This window comes from the organism of the source record quoted next, unplaced genomic scaffold, assembly GCF_019419815.1.
Source record: "Pyrus x bretschneideri cultivar Hongxiangsu unplaced genomic scaffold, Pyrus_bretschneideri_v1 Contig23, whole genome shotgun sequence".
Classification (NCBI taxonomy): domain Eukaryota; kingdom Viridiplantae; phylum Streptophyta; class Magnoliopsida; order Rosales; family Rosaceae; genus Pyrus; species Pyrus x bretschneideri.
In genome coordinates, this window is record NW_025999535.1 from 1,577,689 (window position 1) to 1,595,012 (window position 17,324).

The window sequence follows — 17,324 nt, forward strand, 5'->3', positions numbered from 1 at the left end:
AATGGCAATTTGAGATGACTAATGGAAGGAAGGAGAGGGCATTGGAATGATATGACCCCAATTAGGTCAACTGTCTCCCCCTAAACATTAGGCATGACCCAAAGAAGTCCTGAAAAGACAAGGACGTAGAAGGCCATGTTCATTTTATATGTTTTTGTAAATAGTTAAGGGTATGTATTATGTGTGTGTGTGTGTGTGTGTTATTAAGACTCAAATATGTAGATGGGGTGTATATATTGCTTAAAGAAGGGTGGAGTGAATCTATCAGTGGATTATTACATCACGTGATGGTGTGACAATTAAGAAAAATGATTCAGGTATATAAAACACGATTAGATATGCTTTTTTATAAAACGTTTTTACTCAGTAGCGCTTTTGTCAGTAACACTTGTTGTTTGATATGCAATCAAATAAGTGCTTTTACACCGTAAAAAAAAGCGCTTTAATAATAACTGAAGGTCATTATTTAACAAATAGAAAAGTATATATGGCATATGGAATATACAATGAGAAGTTTCTTACAGAAGGCGGCTTAGGTAGCTGCATAATGCACAACAGTCAACGAAATAATTCAAAATTAGGAAGCAGAAACGAGAGAAGAAAACAAGAAGTCGAATTAATTAATTAGTGAGTTGAATTTTGTAGGTGTAGGTGTCATTCAAGATTAAACAAAGGCAATGGAATAAGAAAGCATGGTCATGGTGTAACACCCTCTTACGCCGTCACGAAAGATATTCAAAAGCATGGCAAATCCCAAATTCTAAATTAATCATAGCTTTATTTACATTATAGTATTGGTCTATATTATTATTACTGGCGATGATATTACTCGAAGTTATCAAAGAGTTTGAACTCGAGACACATTAAGTTGAATAAAAGAAATAATGTCCTAACTAAAAGAACAATTCATCGCATAAATGACACATTTTATTCATAATACATTATTATAAAAGACATATTCATCAGTCGCATGCAATGTGACACTAATATTAAATAAGATGTACAAAAGATGAAACGAGTGTGCAGAAACCACTTGTAATTTCTCTAGTGAACCAAAGAATGGCAGCTCCATTTCATAGTAACCATCAGTCCATAAAGTTAGACGGGCCCAACTGGACCTACGCTCTCGCGTTTGGAAGAGATTTGTCGATGTATTTAGAACACAGGTCTACATCACATGTAAATATACAAGTAGAGAAAAAAAAATTGCAAATATGTCACCGCTTGTATAATTATATATGATGCATTAATCCATATTTCCGACAGACTAAAAAAATCTCTACGCATTAGAAGACTATAGAAGCTTCGTGCACTAAATGACAGATGGGGTCCACTACTGAAGCAACAAACAGAGTGGGCCAAATAGAAAAATCCAATTATGTTCTCGTAAATCATTGTTAAAGCCCATAAGAGCTTACCCAAGCGACCTTTTAGTGTTGTTGGAATGTCCAGTTGGTCGGCTTGGTCATATTGACGTATTTTTCATCTCCCCATTGCCAAACTATATAAATTAAGATATCGCTCAAGCGCTAAACGGTTAATAAGTTAATACGATGCTAATCACTCGTTTGAACTACTACACAGCATCGTCTCATTAACTAAAACACACATCGTCTCATAAAAACTCTTAGTGAGAAACAATCACAAACAGGCCGATACATCGACAACATAATATAAATGTAAACATAGCTTGTCTCGCGACATTCATTACAGCGCGGTCTTGCTGTTGCTTACCGATCACTTCAAGATTCCGTTTGGGTTCTTCCGTTGCTACAACAAATTGAAGAAACATATTCTGCCAATCCATGGATTGTGATCCCCATTACCTTCCAGTGACATAAAATTGGCACTAATCAAGAACATAGATCCGAGAGGCAATGTCTTGGACCAACCAATCGAATCCCTCAAGCAGTCCCTCACCGGTGAATGCACTGCAGCCGACAATTTGCCAGTGCCGAGTTTTATCCATAGCCTCCAAGTTCAAAACCTTGGCAATTTCTTCCGGAGTAAGGGCACCTTTTATGTCCTGCTTATTTGCTAGTATCAACAAGGATGATCCAGAAAGCCTCTCCTCCTTCAGAAGATTGTCGAGTTCCGCTTTGCAGTCTTCTAACCTTCTAAGATCTGAACTGTCAACTACCCATACCAGACCATCAGTTTGCTCGAAATAGTTTCTCCAGTACGATCTTATTGTTTTCTGGCCCCCGACATCCCATATATTGAGGGTATACTTTTGGTAAATGATGGTCTTGATGTTGAAGCCGAGTGTGGGACTGACAACACTGGTGTCCTCTCCATTAATTCTCAGCACAATGGTTGTCTTGCCGGAATTGTCAAGCCCAACCATGAGTATACGTATTTCTTTTTCCTTCTTTTAATCTTTCGAATAATGCTGAGAAGCCCCATTTGTTCCAACCAAAAATCAGATTGAGCTTCTCCAAATAGACTTTGAGGTTCGATGCAAAAACCAATTGAGACTTCAATGACGCGTTCAAAACCTGAGCTGTTAAATTAGGAAAAATTAAATTGACAAACAGAGCAAAAACAAAAAATTAGGAGGACAACAAAACTTACTTTAGTTGTCTGTCGGATGGTAGGCAGTGGTTGTTGGCTCAGTCCTGGTAGGAATGGGTGAAGTATGAAGTGCTTAGGGCCCGGCTAACGTGATTATTCTGTTTTACCGAAGACTGCACAAATATGAAATTTCCCTTATACAACAAGAAAACACTAGGAACTTCACGAGTGTGCTATTTACTGCAAAGCCCATTTGTGCTGAGAATATTTCATGAGGACTGTTGAACACATGCTTATGATCAGTTAGCTAAGAAAAACCTAAAAACATGTAGTTACTGCTCCGGTGCGGCCTATGAAGTAAACATAAAACATCATGCAGACAAACACCTATATACATGCTCACAGGAACAAGAGATGCATATATACTGGATTAGTAACAAAACTCAGTTTGAAATTCAGAAAGTCTAACGCAAAAAACAAGACGCTGTCGCAAACATCGACTACAATCTAAAACAATTACTATACTAATTCCTATTTTAGCTGTGGAGGTTGAGCTGGCGATGGCATTACAAGGAAAAGAAAGGAAGCAAAAAGAACAATACATTTCGAAAATTCGCAGTCCACCGCAATGGTGCAACACGAATGATTCATCGGTCTCGAAAACACATGATATTCAGGACATGGCATAAGTTCTACGGGACTGCCAAAGGGTGGGAAACTAATGCAGAAGAGGTACATTAGCCTCATAAGAATATCACAACACACAATCTACACACAAGTTGTTCAGTTGAGATTAAAAAGCACAAAGTCTAAAACTTCATAACTAGTTCAATTAGGACTGCTAAAGTCCATGAAACACAAAATATATCACAACACAAAATCTAATTGCAAGTAGTTTGATTGATCAAGTAACCATACAACAACAACAACCAAGCTTTATCTCGCTGATGGGATCGGCTGTATCGGCTGTATGATCCTAGAACGATACTGCGCTCGGTTTTGCACTAGTCTTCCGATCAAGTTCAACCATACATAAAATTAATTATCTCAAAGTCTAAAACGTTAAAAGTATAATTTAAAATCAAACCAAACCCAAATGTAATCGTATCCTCACAAGAAGTTTAGAGAGAGAGAGAGAGAGAGAGAGATAACTAGAAGGGTTGTGGTGAGTTGTTGGGGCTGAAATTCGAAAAGTGGGTTGGGGGAACCTGATGAAAATAAACGGTGGCCATCGATATCGGGTATATAAGGCGGAGATCAGAGCATCCGAGAGGGAGAGTGAGTGGTGCATTGGTCGCCATTGTTGCAGCTTTGATAGTTTCAGTTTCAAAGATTAAAGCTTTAACACGAGAGAGAGAGAGAGAGAGGGAGAGAGAGAGAGAGCTTACCCACGTGGGGAATTTCAGACTGACTCGGCGTCGGCGGTTCCCGGCGGATCTGATGGAGTGGGAAATAGACACACCAACTCTGTGTACGAGAAAGCGTTTCGACGCGGAGCTAAGTCGATTCATACAAAATTGCACATTAGCCACACCAACTCTCTGTATAATTACATTTTGGTTCTCAAAAAATTGTACTTTTCAACACGGAGCCGAATCGATTCATCCAAAATTGCACATTAGCCACTCACTCTCTATACAATTACATTTTGGTTCTCAAAAAATTGTACAATTACATTTTGGTTCTCAAAAAATTGTACAATCACATTTTGGTTCTAATAAAAAGTTGCAGAAGAGGAGTGGAGGAGAGAGGTGAGTGTGTATTTAGTGATGCTAGAGAAAAATTAACTTAAATATTGGTATGTTTGGACCCTTATTTGCAAATTGCTTTCAGAAACGTCCTCGGGCCAATACATTGTTTTATAATATTTCTTTTCTTTTCCGCAAAAATTTTCATATTCATCGATTTTCTTCTTGAACAATTTATAAATAGCCAATTCTCATACCGTCATATTTACACATTCTTTCTAAATTTTTCGTCCAAAAAAATCACTTTGCCGTCATTAAATGTGAAGTTGCACAAAATATGTTGAAACATGACCGGAAGAGAGAAATTGCCACTCATAAAGTTAAAACAAAAGTGGAAAGTATAAAAATTAGCACTTCTTATAGCACTTGTCCTAAAGAAAAATCTATATCATTACCAAAAACTTACTTTAGGCTATACAGCCACATTCTTTTCCTTGCATCAGACATCTTCATGAACATCCTCCTCCAATCCGAACTCGTAAACCTCTCACAAGCTCTAACATAGGCGGCGTCATCCAAATCCTCCATAGCCTCGAGTATTTCCATACAATCTTCAATCGAGGCCAATTCTCTAAAAGAGGATGAAAAATCGTTCTTCTTTCTGCATTCAACCTTTGGTAACGAAGATTCAGTCTCGGCATCTGGAGATGCTGCGCATACATCCACTCCATCACCTAGCTTGGCCGCCTTCGATGTCTTTGATTCCTTTCTTGTGCGGCAATAACCTGGGGGACTTAAAGGACGGCGCTTTTGGGTCTTGCTAGTACCTTCGTCTCCTTTATTTTTAGTATCTATGCCGCCTTCAGTATCAGGGCTAGTGCGTGCCCCGGAGCTGGGAAACTCGGACTCTAAGCCTCTCTCGACATCAGAGTTTGGAGGAGATGCAGTGGATCCAGAATGCATTTGTCCAGTAGAAGGTATGTGGTTGAAGATCTCTCTGAGCACTTGATACTCCGGGCATCCCTTTCTACGAAAGCGACTAGCAAACTTGTTTTTCTGCATGTTTAGCACATGAGTTAGAGCTGCATAGCATATTGCAAGACTCCAAAACAGTTCAGTTGTAAAATTTCACAAAATCATACATACCTTAAGGTAGGACTCCCAAACTTCTTCAGATGCATGTACCTTGTCAGTCTCAGGGTCCCAACACATCCCCGTATGAGCCACAAGCTTTGCAAACTCACGGTATATCTTGCGCAAGCGATTGTACTTTGCCTTCAATTTTTCACGTGTGTATCGTTTGCCAAATTTGATAAAAAACTCATCTTCTATTGCATCCCATGCATTCTTATCCACAGTTGAGCCTTTCAGCCTTTTTTTTCTCTCTTCATGCAACAAGTGAATAAAATGTTTCTCGACCGTCACTGGCCAACTGGCGACATCTTCATCTTGGTTTGAGCTCATCCTACGACAAATACAAATAACCAAATCTCAAATGTCAAAGAGAACAGAGTATTTACAAACAAAAAGTCCCCAAATATAAAATACGAACATGCCTCTAAATAACACAATCAGTAACTTTAATCAACCACAGAATCTATATATGTTGAATGCACAACCGGCAACAATCTTTGGCTAACGATAAGCACACATAAATGCAACTTAGTTTTACGGTCAGAAAATTGGCTTCCCCAAACGAGTATGTAATATGATAGTCTATTTACTCTAGACGACCATGCAAGGAATCCGAAAAGTAGTAAACTCCAGAGAATTGCACTAAATCTATGAACCATATTCCCTAGTAAATGAGAATCTCACTAAGTAATGAAACTATTAAACCATATTTTCACCAAAAATAGTTCAGTATCACACATGAAAATGTTGATTCACAGTATAATCAAGTCAAAAAATGCGCTACAAGAGAGTCGAACAGATAAAATCAGCGCCAAAAGCATTATCTTCGGTCAGTAAATCGACAGCATTTTGCTCACTATTCACTAAAAAATTCACAAGTAGACCCTCGATAACATATTCACTTCGGAGAAAAACACTTCAAACTCAATAAGTTTCGAACCCAATTGAGCTCTGGAAGTATTTTTGTATAAGTTGTCGGGGTGTTTTAGTCGTCCCGCAAGTAAAATTGGCCTCTAGGCTTTATGTCTAAGAGGAATTTTCACAAACACATTGTAAGCAACTAAAAAGCATTGCGTTTTATACACCTAAAAACAGAGAATTCATCTCAGAAAACAGGATACCCATTACGAATGAAGAAATTTATGCACAGATTTTCCATACGAACGAAGAAATTTCAGCAAACCCATTACGAAACCACAATAAATTTCACGAATTTCAGAGCACAAATTAAAACCCAGCAGACAATCGCTGAGAAAATCACAAAAAAGTAGAATAAAATTACCTTGGAGGAGGATGACCCAGGTAGCAGAGGAGAAGACAGATGAGAGAGAACTAGCTGAGAGCTGAGGGAGCAGCTAGCAGATGGCTCGCGTCGATCAGAAGCAGAAAAAACGGTTTCTGAAAATTCTTCGAAACGGAAACGGCTGTTTCTGAAAATGCGTTACGTGTTTTCAACCGCGGAAAACATTTCCAGTCCGTTTCTCAAAATGAAAAACGCTTTTGAGAAAGGTACCAAATTCGGCCGGGCCTGTTTCCGATCCATCTTGGATCCAGTTTTTAAACTCAAAAACCATTTAGAATTGAAAGCTCAAGTGCCCACGGCCTTAGCAAAATCCAATTTCTTGATACAAATTCTAAAATCGTTTTCGAGTTTGAAAAACTCGATCCAAGATGTGTGTCAAACATGCACGGGATCTTTCTTTTTAGTTAAAGTTTTGCGAGTTTGTATTTTACTTGTTACTCGTTTTCAAACATATGTTCTGTAAATTTAAAAGCAAAAATATCACTCTTAACATATAATTTTATCATTATTTGTATGCGTTAACGAATTTTATCTCTATTAAAGAGATAGTATAAATGATGGTATAACTATCTAAAAAGTGTAGTATTAGACTCAGTTAGATCCAAAGCACGCGCCATCCTCTTTTTTAGGTCCTACTGCGCCGTCCTTGTTCCCCGTCCCAGGGTAGGATCTATTCAATAGATTTCTTTTGGCAAATCCCAATTCCCAAATTGGATTTAGAGATTTGGGTTTGGAATATTACATGTTGGTTTAGAAATTCAAGTAGAATTCTCATTTATAAACTTAGGCGGACAATACAGTTGCATTCCAATTGTTTAAGAGCATTCATCCCAACACTTGGAGGTTGGATTCCACCTCCTAGTATTGTTGCTAACTAAAATTAGTGACTAATACAAATAAATGCAAATGTAAATGTGCAAATAAAAACAAACAAAAAAATTCAATCCAATTGTAAGTTGCTTTGAAAGAATAAATAAAGAAAGAAAAAATGGGAAAAGTAAGATAGGTTTATGTTGTGGTCTTGGTAACATAGTTTGCTTGAATCATCGTGGATGACACAGGAATCATTCTTTGTAAAAGTGGCAGTGACCATCTGGGTATAAGTCAAAAGAAAAAGAAAAACAAACAGAATAATCACTAATTAAAACCAAGTGACTAACAAGCAAAAAAATACATGAGAGTTTTATGCTTTTGTTGGAGAGATTTGTTAGTGTATTGAGAACATGATCGGTACACTAAGTATCATAGTACAAGTAGATAGACATTTAAAAAAATAAAAACATCCTCCCTACTTATATTATGGTACTTAGTGTATCAGGTCATGTTCCGAATACACTGAAGAAAAAAATCTCACTTTTGTGAGAGGTGCCCTACAGTCGACATGATTGGGGCATCTCTGCACAAGTTTTTCTCATTTTTTCTAGTTTTACTTGGTGTTTTTATATGGTTTTGGATTCTTGTTAGACTTTTTCCCTCTAAAATTCTACCCTTTTTTTCTTCTCTTATATACAAATAATATTGGGAGGGGAAGAATCTAATGCAGGACTCGGGTGCAATATTAGCGAGTAAATACTTTTAATTATTTGAGCTACAAGCTTCGTCATCGGTTGCTAACTACAATTCATATTGCTAGCCAAAGCAAACGTGCGGAGTAATCAAACGGCAACTTATTGCAATCTTATTCAATGGCAAACAACACCAACTCAAGCATTAAATATGTAATCAGATTTAAAGATGGATAAAGAGAGCAGAGAGAGAGGACAACTTAAACAATGTAAGTTTATTAGGCATTAAAATTAAGAAAAATGCTAACATCAGTCGTGCTTAGGTCGTGAATTTAGCAAAATCCTTAAAGTAATGCATGCAGCATGCACACACAGAATTGGGAAATCACGACGTACTTCCCACCACCACCACCGCGACCACCCCATTAGTATTTCAATCAGAAAAACCCATCAAACCAAACGTTTAAACAACAGATTAATCCCCTACTCGCGCTTAAAAGAAGCATTCTTTCAACTACCAATATTCGATGGCGTCGATTTGAACTTCTTCTTCGTATCACGAATATACTTCGAAACTCTGTCGTTAATATCCAATCCTCCTTGATCTTCAATATTCCCAACTTGAGAGTTCTGTGCTTCATGCTTGCCCTCCTTAACTTGAGAGTTCTTTTTTTCAGACGTGATTGGAATCTGAATCACTACCGGTGCTGATTCAGCTGACTTCTTGGGTTGTGGTTGTGGAGCATCGCTGCTACTAGCATGGGAGGCAGCTTTAGGTTCTTGTGGAAAAGGCACGGCTCGGCGAATTGCTCGATATGCAGGAGAAACTGTGATGGCGCTGAAGATTTTCTCACACACTCCCTTTGAATCTGATGCAGCAGAATTATTTCCATTCTTTTCCATCAAGTAATATGAATATGAGATCAAGTTGTGAAAACTGAGAGTGATTTTCTAAAGAACATAGAAGGGGGTATTTATATGCATTCTATAAAGGAGTCATGGTTGGGGTAAGAATCCCAGATAGCTAGTCATTTTTCAGACATCTTTACCCTATTGCTCCGTCGTTTCTTATCTAAAGAGAAAAGTACTTCGTCAAATTTTGGGATCATATTCTCAATCACTTTAGGTACTCCTTTTTTAAGGGATCGAGCCTTGGCGCAATGAAAAATATGCTTATTTATGACCGAAAGGTCACGGGTTCGAGTCGTGGACATATTCTCTTTATAAAACAAAAGTAAGATTGCGTATTATAGACGTCTCATCTCTCCGACCTTTGCAAAGAGTGAAGTCTTATTGGCGCCTTTTTTACTTTAGGCACCCTATATTATGAGGAAATTAGAATCTAAAAAGTACCACTATAACAAAGCATATGCGTATAGCAAGCGACTAATGTATAAATTTATATCTGGTTCCAACAGCAACTTTTGACAACTTAGTTTGAGATTCCAGAGAAATTCATCACACCGCGTGCACTATCCTGCATGTTATGGTATGGTGGGCAACATGAATGATACTTTATGGACCGTGTCAGTGGCTTATGTGTTCAACCAAAGTGAATTTGTAACATCGACGTAGTGCTGTGGCGGAGACACCAAAAAATTATTAGACTCTGACAAGGAAATGCGACATCCGGAAACACAAACATTAGCGTATATGTGGGAGCGTATATGCGGGATTGGATTTGATTTGAGTGTCAAAATATGACCAATAAAGAAACTAACCCTTTGTAACTACAGGAATCACTGTTTTCTACCTCGTGAGCCGTGACAAACCAAATCACGGATGAACTTAACACCAATTGTTGAAACAAAATTTATGAATACTTCTAGAATAAGTAATTTATTGAGAAGGACTTGTAAAGTTTGTAGTTTCGTTAATGTGAACGAACTTCCACTTCACATTTGACGTGTTATGTGGGGATAACATGGAATGAAAGGCTAGGATTGTAGGGTTATATTCGTTCCGTTTGTATTCCATCTAGATGTAAGAATCAAGTTATAAATATAAAGGAAGGAAGAATCAAGTTATAAATACAAGGAAGGAAAAACTACTTCCTTTTTCTTATCCTTTTCCCATAGGGTCAGCATGCTTATGTCATCTAACTTCTAGGAAAGTTTTATGTTTATGCTCTAAATGCTATTTTTTAATAATCGATAAGCATTGGATTTGAATTTTGGTCGTTAGATCTTTTTTTTATTGTTAGATTTAATTATATTCGATCTCAGCCTTTGGATTCAATAAATCCTAAGAGACATACCCATGTGGGTGGGGTCCTACGGTGGTGCCCACACCATTTTCTGGGCTAAATCATGGGGGAATTTGGCTTTTGTTTGGCTTTTAGCTTTTAGCTCACATATTTAGCATGTGTTGGGTTTTGTGGGGGAAGGGAATAAAACCTAAAAAATAGCAATTAGCCCAGGATTGAGTTTGATCTAATTGGTGGTTAAGTGATGCCAATGAAGACTAGCAGTCAACTAGACTTGTAGAAGGATCGGATTTGTATCCATAATCAATAAGCATTGGATTTGACCAAGGCCGACCCTAAGAATTTGGGAGCCTAGATGAGTCTTCAAAGTGAGGTCCTAGAGTTCTATGATCTTTGACCCTTTGTACATTGATATGTATAAAAAAGAATTCCCTAAATACATGAAAAGATCTATTTCTACGTCAAATATGACTAAAAATTAAAAGTTATACAAACATTAATTGAATATTACATAATCTAATTTTTCAACCAATTCCTTTTCAATTGATAAAATAGTTAACCCATTCAATCTTTCTGGTGACATAGTTGATCGGAGATAAGATTTAATCAATTTTAACTTTTGAAAAACTTCTTTATATAAAGGCAACTGTAACTGATATGGTTAACAAAATTTTATAAGCAACCCATGCATTCGGGAAACAACCATCCATTTGTCTCGTATATTTCAACAATACCATTGCCCAATTTATTTTATTTGGTAAAATTTCTCTCAAGATTCTTAGCTCTAGAACTAAGTCTTTCCCATCAATATCAATATGCTTACCATGTGAAAGAGCGATAGTTTTTGAAAAAACGAAGAGAGAAAATGAGTGGGGCTACATAGAGAAAAAGGATTGGCATTTTTTTTATTTTTAATTTTAACTAAATTTCAAAGAGTAAAACTAAAATAGAAAAAAAAAATTATGTGGAAAATTATATTATTGCCTATGATTTCATTTTAAATATTTTTATTAAATTTAAATTGTAAAAATTTAAATATATATTTTTAAAAAATGGGGGCCTAGGCGAACGCCTAATTCGGCTTCCCTCACAACCGGTCCTTGATTTGACTTGTTGATCCATATCCGATAAGCATTGGTTTCGAATTTAAATCCAATTATTATTGATTTTAAATTTTTTTTAACAAACGATATTATATACATTAAAAAGGTGGATGAGTGGACTAAATTATTGATTCTAATTTAAAACCTAAAAACGATTGAAATATCATTGGTAACTTCCTTAATTTATTATTATTTTTTTAGTACATCGATATTTTTACACTAAGGGAGGGGGAGTTTGGCTAAGCTACAAAATGGGCAGCCAAATTTGATATCGAATTCGCCATTCATGAGATTCAAACCTAAGACCTTTCACTTTCAAGCGAAGAAGAATATCATCAGACCGTAGTACTGAGTATAATTAGAAATTTTCATGTTGTATCCTAAGAAAACAATGTGTAAATTATAAGTTCATAAAAATTTAAATTAATATTACACACAAGTATAATATTACAAAATGATATAATATTTGTTAGGATTAAGTACCTAAAACTCCTAACCTTTTAGTGTCATTCCAAATTGGTTACAACATTTTTAAACATTCCAACCAAGTACCCAACCTATTGAAAATGTCTCATCCGTTAAGCTCCAATTAAATTTTTGTTAAATAACTAGGGCTTACTTTGTCTTTAACATCAATAGAAGGTTATGGAAGCATAAGGTTGCTGAAATGGTATAGACTGCCATGATGCGGCCATCACCTCCAAACCCAACACTCCACCCTACAACCCAAGCTGCCAACATCAAGAAGGTCATGAGGTTGTTGAAATGGTATAGACTGTATTGATGCGGCCCACCACCATCTTCACCGCCCATAAAGAAGAACTAAAAGCCTTACTAGTTGAAAAATCGATGAATGAGGAAATCACTTGAGCAGAAATAAGCTCCTTGAAACCATATTTGAATTCTTAACCATCTTCTTTGTTAGAAGATTTTCTAATTTTTATTTTTGTTTTCAATTTTATTTGTGAATTTGTTTATTTGTTTTTATTTTTTTAACTTCATGTCTTTTTTGGAGTTATATTTATTATTATTGTAGTGTCTGAGTAAGCAAATAAGTAAGACGCATTGTTGGCACATGTACATTTAACAAAAAAAATTTAAGAAATACTTAAAATCGACTTCCTCTTCTAAATGATGACAGAATTAAAACATGAAGCTCACTCTTAATAGCTTATGGGGCACTTGCTGGAAACGGAGACAAAGAAGAAGACGAAGAGAGTTCAAACTATTTTCTTTAGTTCCAAGGATGCAGCAAACAAAAGACTTTTTATCTAGTTGAATCGTAATTGGATCGGGGATTTAAAAGTTTCGATCCAAATCTTTTTAGTTATCGATATCCTTTTGTATCTACATCTCTATTCTCATCACATTTGAAAGACAGAGATACAAGGGGATCATTTTGTTTCCAGACACTTCTTGTTAATTTTTATTCTCATCTCATAGTTTGAGCATGAAAATTGTTCCACCAAAAATAAGAAAAAAATACGGTAATACTATTCACACATCCGATTTTACCTTCCACACCCTCCTTATTAATTTTTTTCTTTAATTCTTTTTAATTCATATCAAATATTAAGAGGAGTGCATCGAAAGTTAAAAAGAGAGGACAGCACCACCCATAAAAAAACAGTATCAGCGAAAAAAATAAAAAGGCAGACCGAAACCTGACAAGAAAAAAAGGCCATAACTTTTACGGATCACATCAATTTACAAGAATGTCTACCGCTTACATCATTTACAATTTTCAATACAAAGAGAAAGTTCAGTAACTGGATAGAAATCACCATGCCACTAAGATTTCCGGAAAGAAAAATATATAAAAACTGCAAATTTACTCATAAGCGAAAGTTTACGGGGGCATTGGCAGGTTTGCCCCGGATAACAAAGTCTTCGTTTAATCGCGGGCATGTTTGGAAGTGCCTCTCTGGATAGCACTTGTGCTCAAGGCATCCAGATTTCTTCATCGAGTACTGCAGCTCAATACATTTGAAGCAGAACCTTAATGACGGAAAGTCTTCACAGCCTGATCAATTCGTCTCCGGCAGAGAGGGCAACTGGTCAGGTGTAAGGAGCAAGTTGTACAACAGCACATATGACCGCACCTGATAAAATAAATGAATCAGTGATGTGCTAAATTCGTAAGGCGATCAATTAGACTGCTAATGTATCATACACTGAAAAGGCAGTTCTTACGGGACAAAAACCGCATTGTACTCCCGCTCAAGGCATATCACACATAAATTTGGCATCATACGGTCTCTCTTGCTTCCATCTGATGCATTATCATCTTTTTCGTTTGAACCTGGGAGAAAAACGTAAAGCCTTTTAGTACATTTTCGAGCGCATATTGCAAATAATATTGTAATGAGGTCGCTCAGCAGTATACCTTCACTATCTTCCCCAGATCTTTTAGCAGCTGCAGCAAGAACCCTGCATGCACATGAATTTCAGTATCCATTTGTCTCAGATAGACAGAAGAAACAACGGGAAAAAAATATATATATATATATATAAAGCCAACATCAAAACATGCTCTGTTTTCTTTAATTAATCATACAAGCAGCGACTTTCACTTGCAAGTTCCAAATGAACAGACAAACTTGGCTACATACCTTTTCTGCAATTCCCTACGCCGCTTTCTCTCCATGATGTATTGGATAGAATGCTTAGCAACCAAATAAACACCAAACACAGTCAAACCCATGGATGCATATTTGTACCACCTAAAAAAAGACATCTATATTAATTAGACAACAGAAAAAACACACCATTAAAGCAAATGAGCAGTGCATGAGTGCAAAAACACCAGCCCATGGACCTACTCATGCACACAAAATGTTAATATACACTATGGCATTCCTATTAAGTTATAAATGACCTTGCCCATTTTCCAAGGTTTGCAATAAGCTGATCAATGGTCTTGGGAGAGACATAAAATGGCCCTTTCTGAGGTCGTTGAATCCGAATTGTACCAATGTCATCTTTGACAGCCTGACACATATCAAGCAATAAGAAAAAGCATCAAATGAGTGTGTACATCATAACATTGCAATGCACAAATATTCCCAACAAATAACATCCTGAAAATTAAATGCTAATTATGAAACTACAGCTTCAGGCCGTTTTACAAGAATGCAAGTTCTTCTATGGGACACGGATCATTTTTGGAACAAGGATCATCCAACTCAAGTACATTTTGAGACCATACTAAACTAATCACGTTTGTGTAACAAGTAATTGTATAACGTATATATCATCGGAATATTACCTTCTATATTTTAGCTTTTAGTCTATTTAAGTATTTGTAATAAACAGGATACAGTATCATATTAAACTAGACATACCTCACCAACAACACTCATAGAAGTACCGGTTGGAAGTACCCTCTCAATTCGTTTGACTCCAAGCATCTGAGACAAAGTAGCCATTGTATTAGTTAAACCATTGAAGTTTTCCAGATACAATACAACAATTACTAAACTAAGCAAACCTTGAGGCCTTGGAGATAATCTAATGTCCCACGTACGAGGGATCGTCCTGACTCTTCAAATACCTCACTTGCAACCGGCAATAGAAATCCTGTGGCAGCTCGAGCTCCCACCACAAACACGCGACCAGTTCCATCATCCTGATATAAAGAATCCAGGAACCACCATCATATCGAGTTAGTGAACTTTCAAATCCAACAAACAACAACAACAAAGCCTTATCCCACGAAGTGGAGTTGGCCAACTTTCAGCTCCAAGTGAACCAAAAAAATATTTACTCAATAAGCACTGGACATGTGTGGAGAGGAAAAGCTAGGGAAAGAGAGAGAGAGAGTACAAATTCTCACCAAGTACCAGGGGACTTCTTTACTCATTGAAAGCATCAAAGCAGAATCCTGTATCCATGAGCCAGCATCATTGTGTTTCAGAAAATGCTGTTCTGCCTGAAGAAGATCAACAACATAGTTAATTACCAATCACACGTAAGAAAACGAAACACCACCACACCACCAATGAAAGCATCAAAATATGTTCTTTAGAGTTATAACATTTGTGTACCGTTTCCTCCACAACTACGCCTCTTAGACCAGTGAACTCACAGTTGATGGGGGTTTCAGAGCTAACTCTCCCTGAGACCGCAACTACCAATGGCAATACACATTCGGAATCCAACAATTTTGCTGAAAAGTGAAAGAACACAAGAACTCTAATTCAGGGAACAAATCCAGGCAGACTAACGGCATCACCCGAAAAATAAAAGTAAGTAAATCTTTTTCTAGAAGATGGACCACATGAAAATATATTTGATTCAAACAAGGCACCAAAACAAAAAATTGAAGCAAAACTAATCTTTCGCTTTCGAAAAAAGGCGCATACCCAATTCCTTCAACTGATTAATTCGAGTGGTGGATTTAAGAATCTCTGCATCCCTGTGTAATCACAAAAGACCAAATTTCAAATTACCAACAAAAAAAAAGGTGATTCACGATTGAAAAATGTGTAATTTGATCATCATTAAAGCCGATTCGATTTCGAAAAACGGAGCATACACTGACCTGCCACTGCTCCTGCCAAGAAGGTAAAGAGCAACTCCACTCAGACAACAACTCAATCCACCCCAAGGTAGCATTTTTAACCGCCGCAAAGATCGATATCCTAATTCCAAACCCTTGCGCTATTGCTCTCCGCCATTGTTACGCCAATACCGGAGGCGTCAGAGCTCAAAAACCGGACCCAGACAGAAATCATACACGAAAGACTGATCTTTTAAGGCGAATTTGATGGAAAGATATCGAACCGAATTGAAATTAGGGATTTTGGGAGAGAGAAAGGGGAAAGAGAGGAGGGAGATTCTAGGAAAATAGGAAGTCGCAGAGAAAAGGATTGTCGAAATTTTCTGTTTCTTTTCCGGGAAAGTTGAAAAGGAAGGAAATTGGGAAGGGGGATTTGGGGGGGGACGGAATCGGATACGAGGAGTGTTGGAAAGGGCGGGGGAAGTGGGGGAAGAAGAGTGTGTGGAGGGAGGGAGGGAGAGAGAGCGGGTGACAAGTTTTCGGTTTGGGGATAGGAACTGTGTGCAAAGAGAGGAGTAAATGGTCGGTCCCACGTCAGTTAATTTTAGTTGGTGCCTACGACATTATTCAGTTGAGATACCGCTACATTGAGCGTCCTCCTTAGATGTAAGTCGTTACTACTCCATCTGTAACGTCGAGCTATATTTTAGTGTGCAGAGTCTAGCAGATTAAGTGTAATAATACAATTAGTTAAAAAGTAATTTTTTTTAATTAATTGTATTATGACATTCAATGTATTAGACCGTGTTTCAAGCATATTGAAAAGTTTTTTCTTCAATAGTTGCGTGAAAAGATGATTTGTGTTGCTATTTTTTCTTGTTTTTTCGAAAAGACAATATTATCTAAACTAAGGAGGGCATTGGCAGATCCATTTAGGGACCCGGGGGGTCCTAGGACCTTTCGGAAACCCGAAGAAACACTTGTGATCGACCTTCGAGACCCTCCAACAATTTGGGCAAGTGCAGTGGAGAGGCTTGTTGCCTTTATGGATGTGTAGACAACAATGCTTATAACGAAGAAGAAGAAGAGGTTTTTAATTTTTGTTTTAAAAGACCTAGCCAAAACGACAACGTTTTTGAGTCAAGTCATTATAAAAAATTTAAAAACTAAACTATCTCTGTTTTCTCTACAGAGATCAAGAATCTCTGTCTTTTCCAGTATCCCCAAATTATATTTAAAAACTCCTAACCCCAATCGTCATAACCTTCCAACTTTAAACCCAAGTTACCTTATCCCCCACCACCATTTACGTTCCACTGCCTTTAGCTACCTAATTTTATTTCTTCCAATTTCATATAAGTTTTTTAATC

At 37.1% G+C, this 17,324-nt stretch overlaps 3 protein-coding genes across 3 annotated transcripts; all 3 read right to left on the reverse strand.

Annotated features, from left to right (window-relative positions):
• Window positions 1-1,522: 1,522 nt before the first annotated feature.
• LOC103942748 (ADP-ribosylation factor-like protein 2) lies at window positions 1,523-4,061 on the reverse strand. Its single transcript, XM_009352951.3, is given in 4 exon segments — window positions 1,523-2,376; window positions 2,379-2,503; window positions 2,575-2,687; window positions 3,903-4,061. Coding segments are annotated over 2 exon segments (555 nt in total). The 5' UTR covers window positions 2,407-2,503; window positions 2,575-2,687; window positions 3,903-4,061; the 3' UTR covers window positions 1,523-1,849.
• Window positions 4,062-4,556: 495 nt separating this feature from the next.
• On the reverse strand, window positions 4,557-7,026 carry LOC103942747 (L10-interacting MYB domain-containing protein). The gene is made up of 3 exons (XM_048585729.1): window positions 6,619-7,026; window positions 5,349-5,667; window positions 4,557-5,258 (listed from the first exon to the last, which is right to left on the reverse strand). Exons 2-3 carry the CDS (start codon window positions 5,664-5,666, stop codon window positions 4,665-4,667), a joined length of 912 nt encoding a protein of 303 aa, XP_048441686.1. The 5' UTR covers window position 5,667; window positions 6,619-7,026; the 3' UTR covers window positions 4,557-4,664.
• A 6,092-nt stretch (window positions 7,027-13,118) lies between these two features.
• On the reverse strand, window positions 13,119-16,459 carry LOC125478095 (E3 ubiquitin-protein ligase SP1-like). Its single transcript, XM_048585876.1, has 11 exons — window positions 15,997-16,459; window positions 15,818-15,870; window positions 15,500-15,621; window positions 15,289-15,384; window positions 14,944-15,081; window positions 14,798-14,863; window positions 14,332-14,444; window positions 14,066-14,176; window positions 13,840-13,883; window positions 13,647-13,755; window positions 13,119-13,555 (listed from the first exon to the last, which is right to left on the reverse strand). Exons 1-11 carry the CDS (start codon window positions 16,068-16,070, stop codon window positions 13,453-13,455), a joined length of 1,029 nt encoding a protein of 342 aa, XP_048441833.1. The 5' UTR covers window positions 16,071-16,459; the 3' UTR covers window positions 13,119-13,452.
• Window positions 16,460-17,324: the final 865 nt, after the last annotated feature.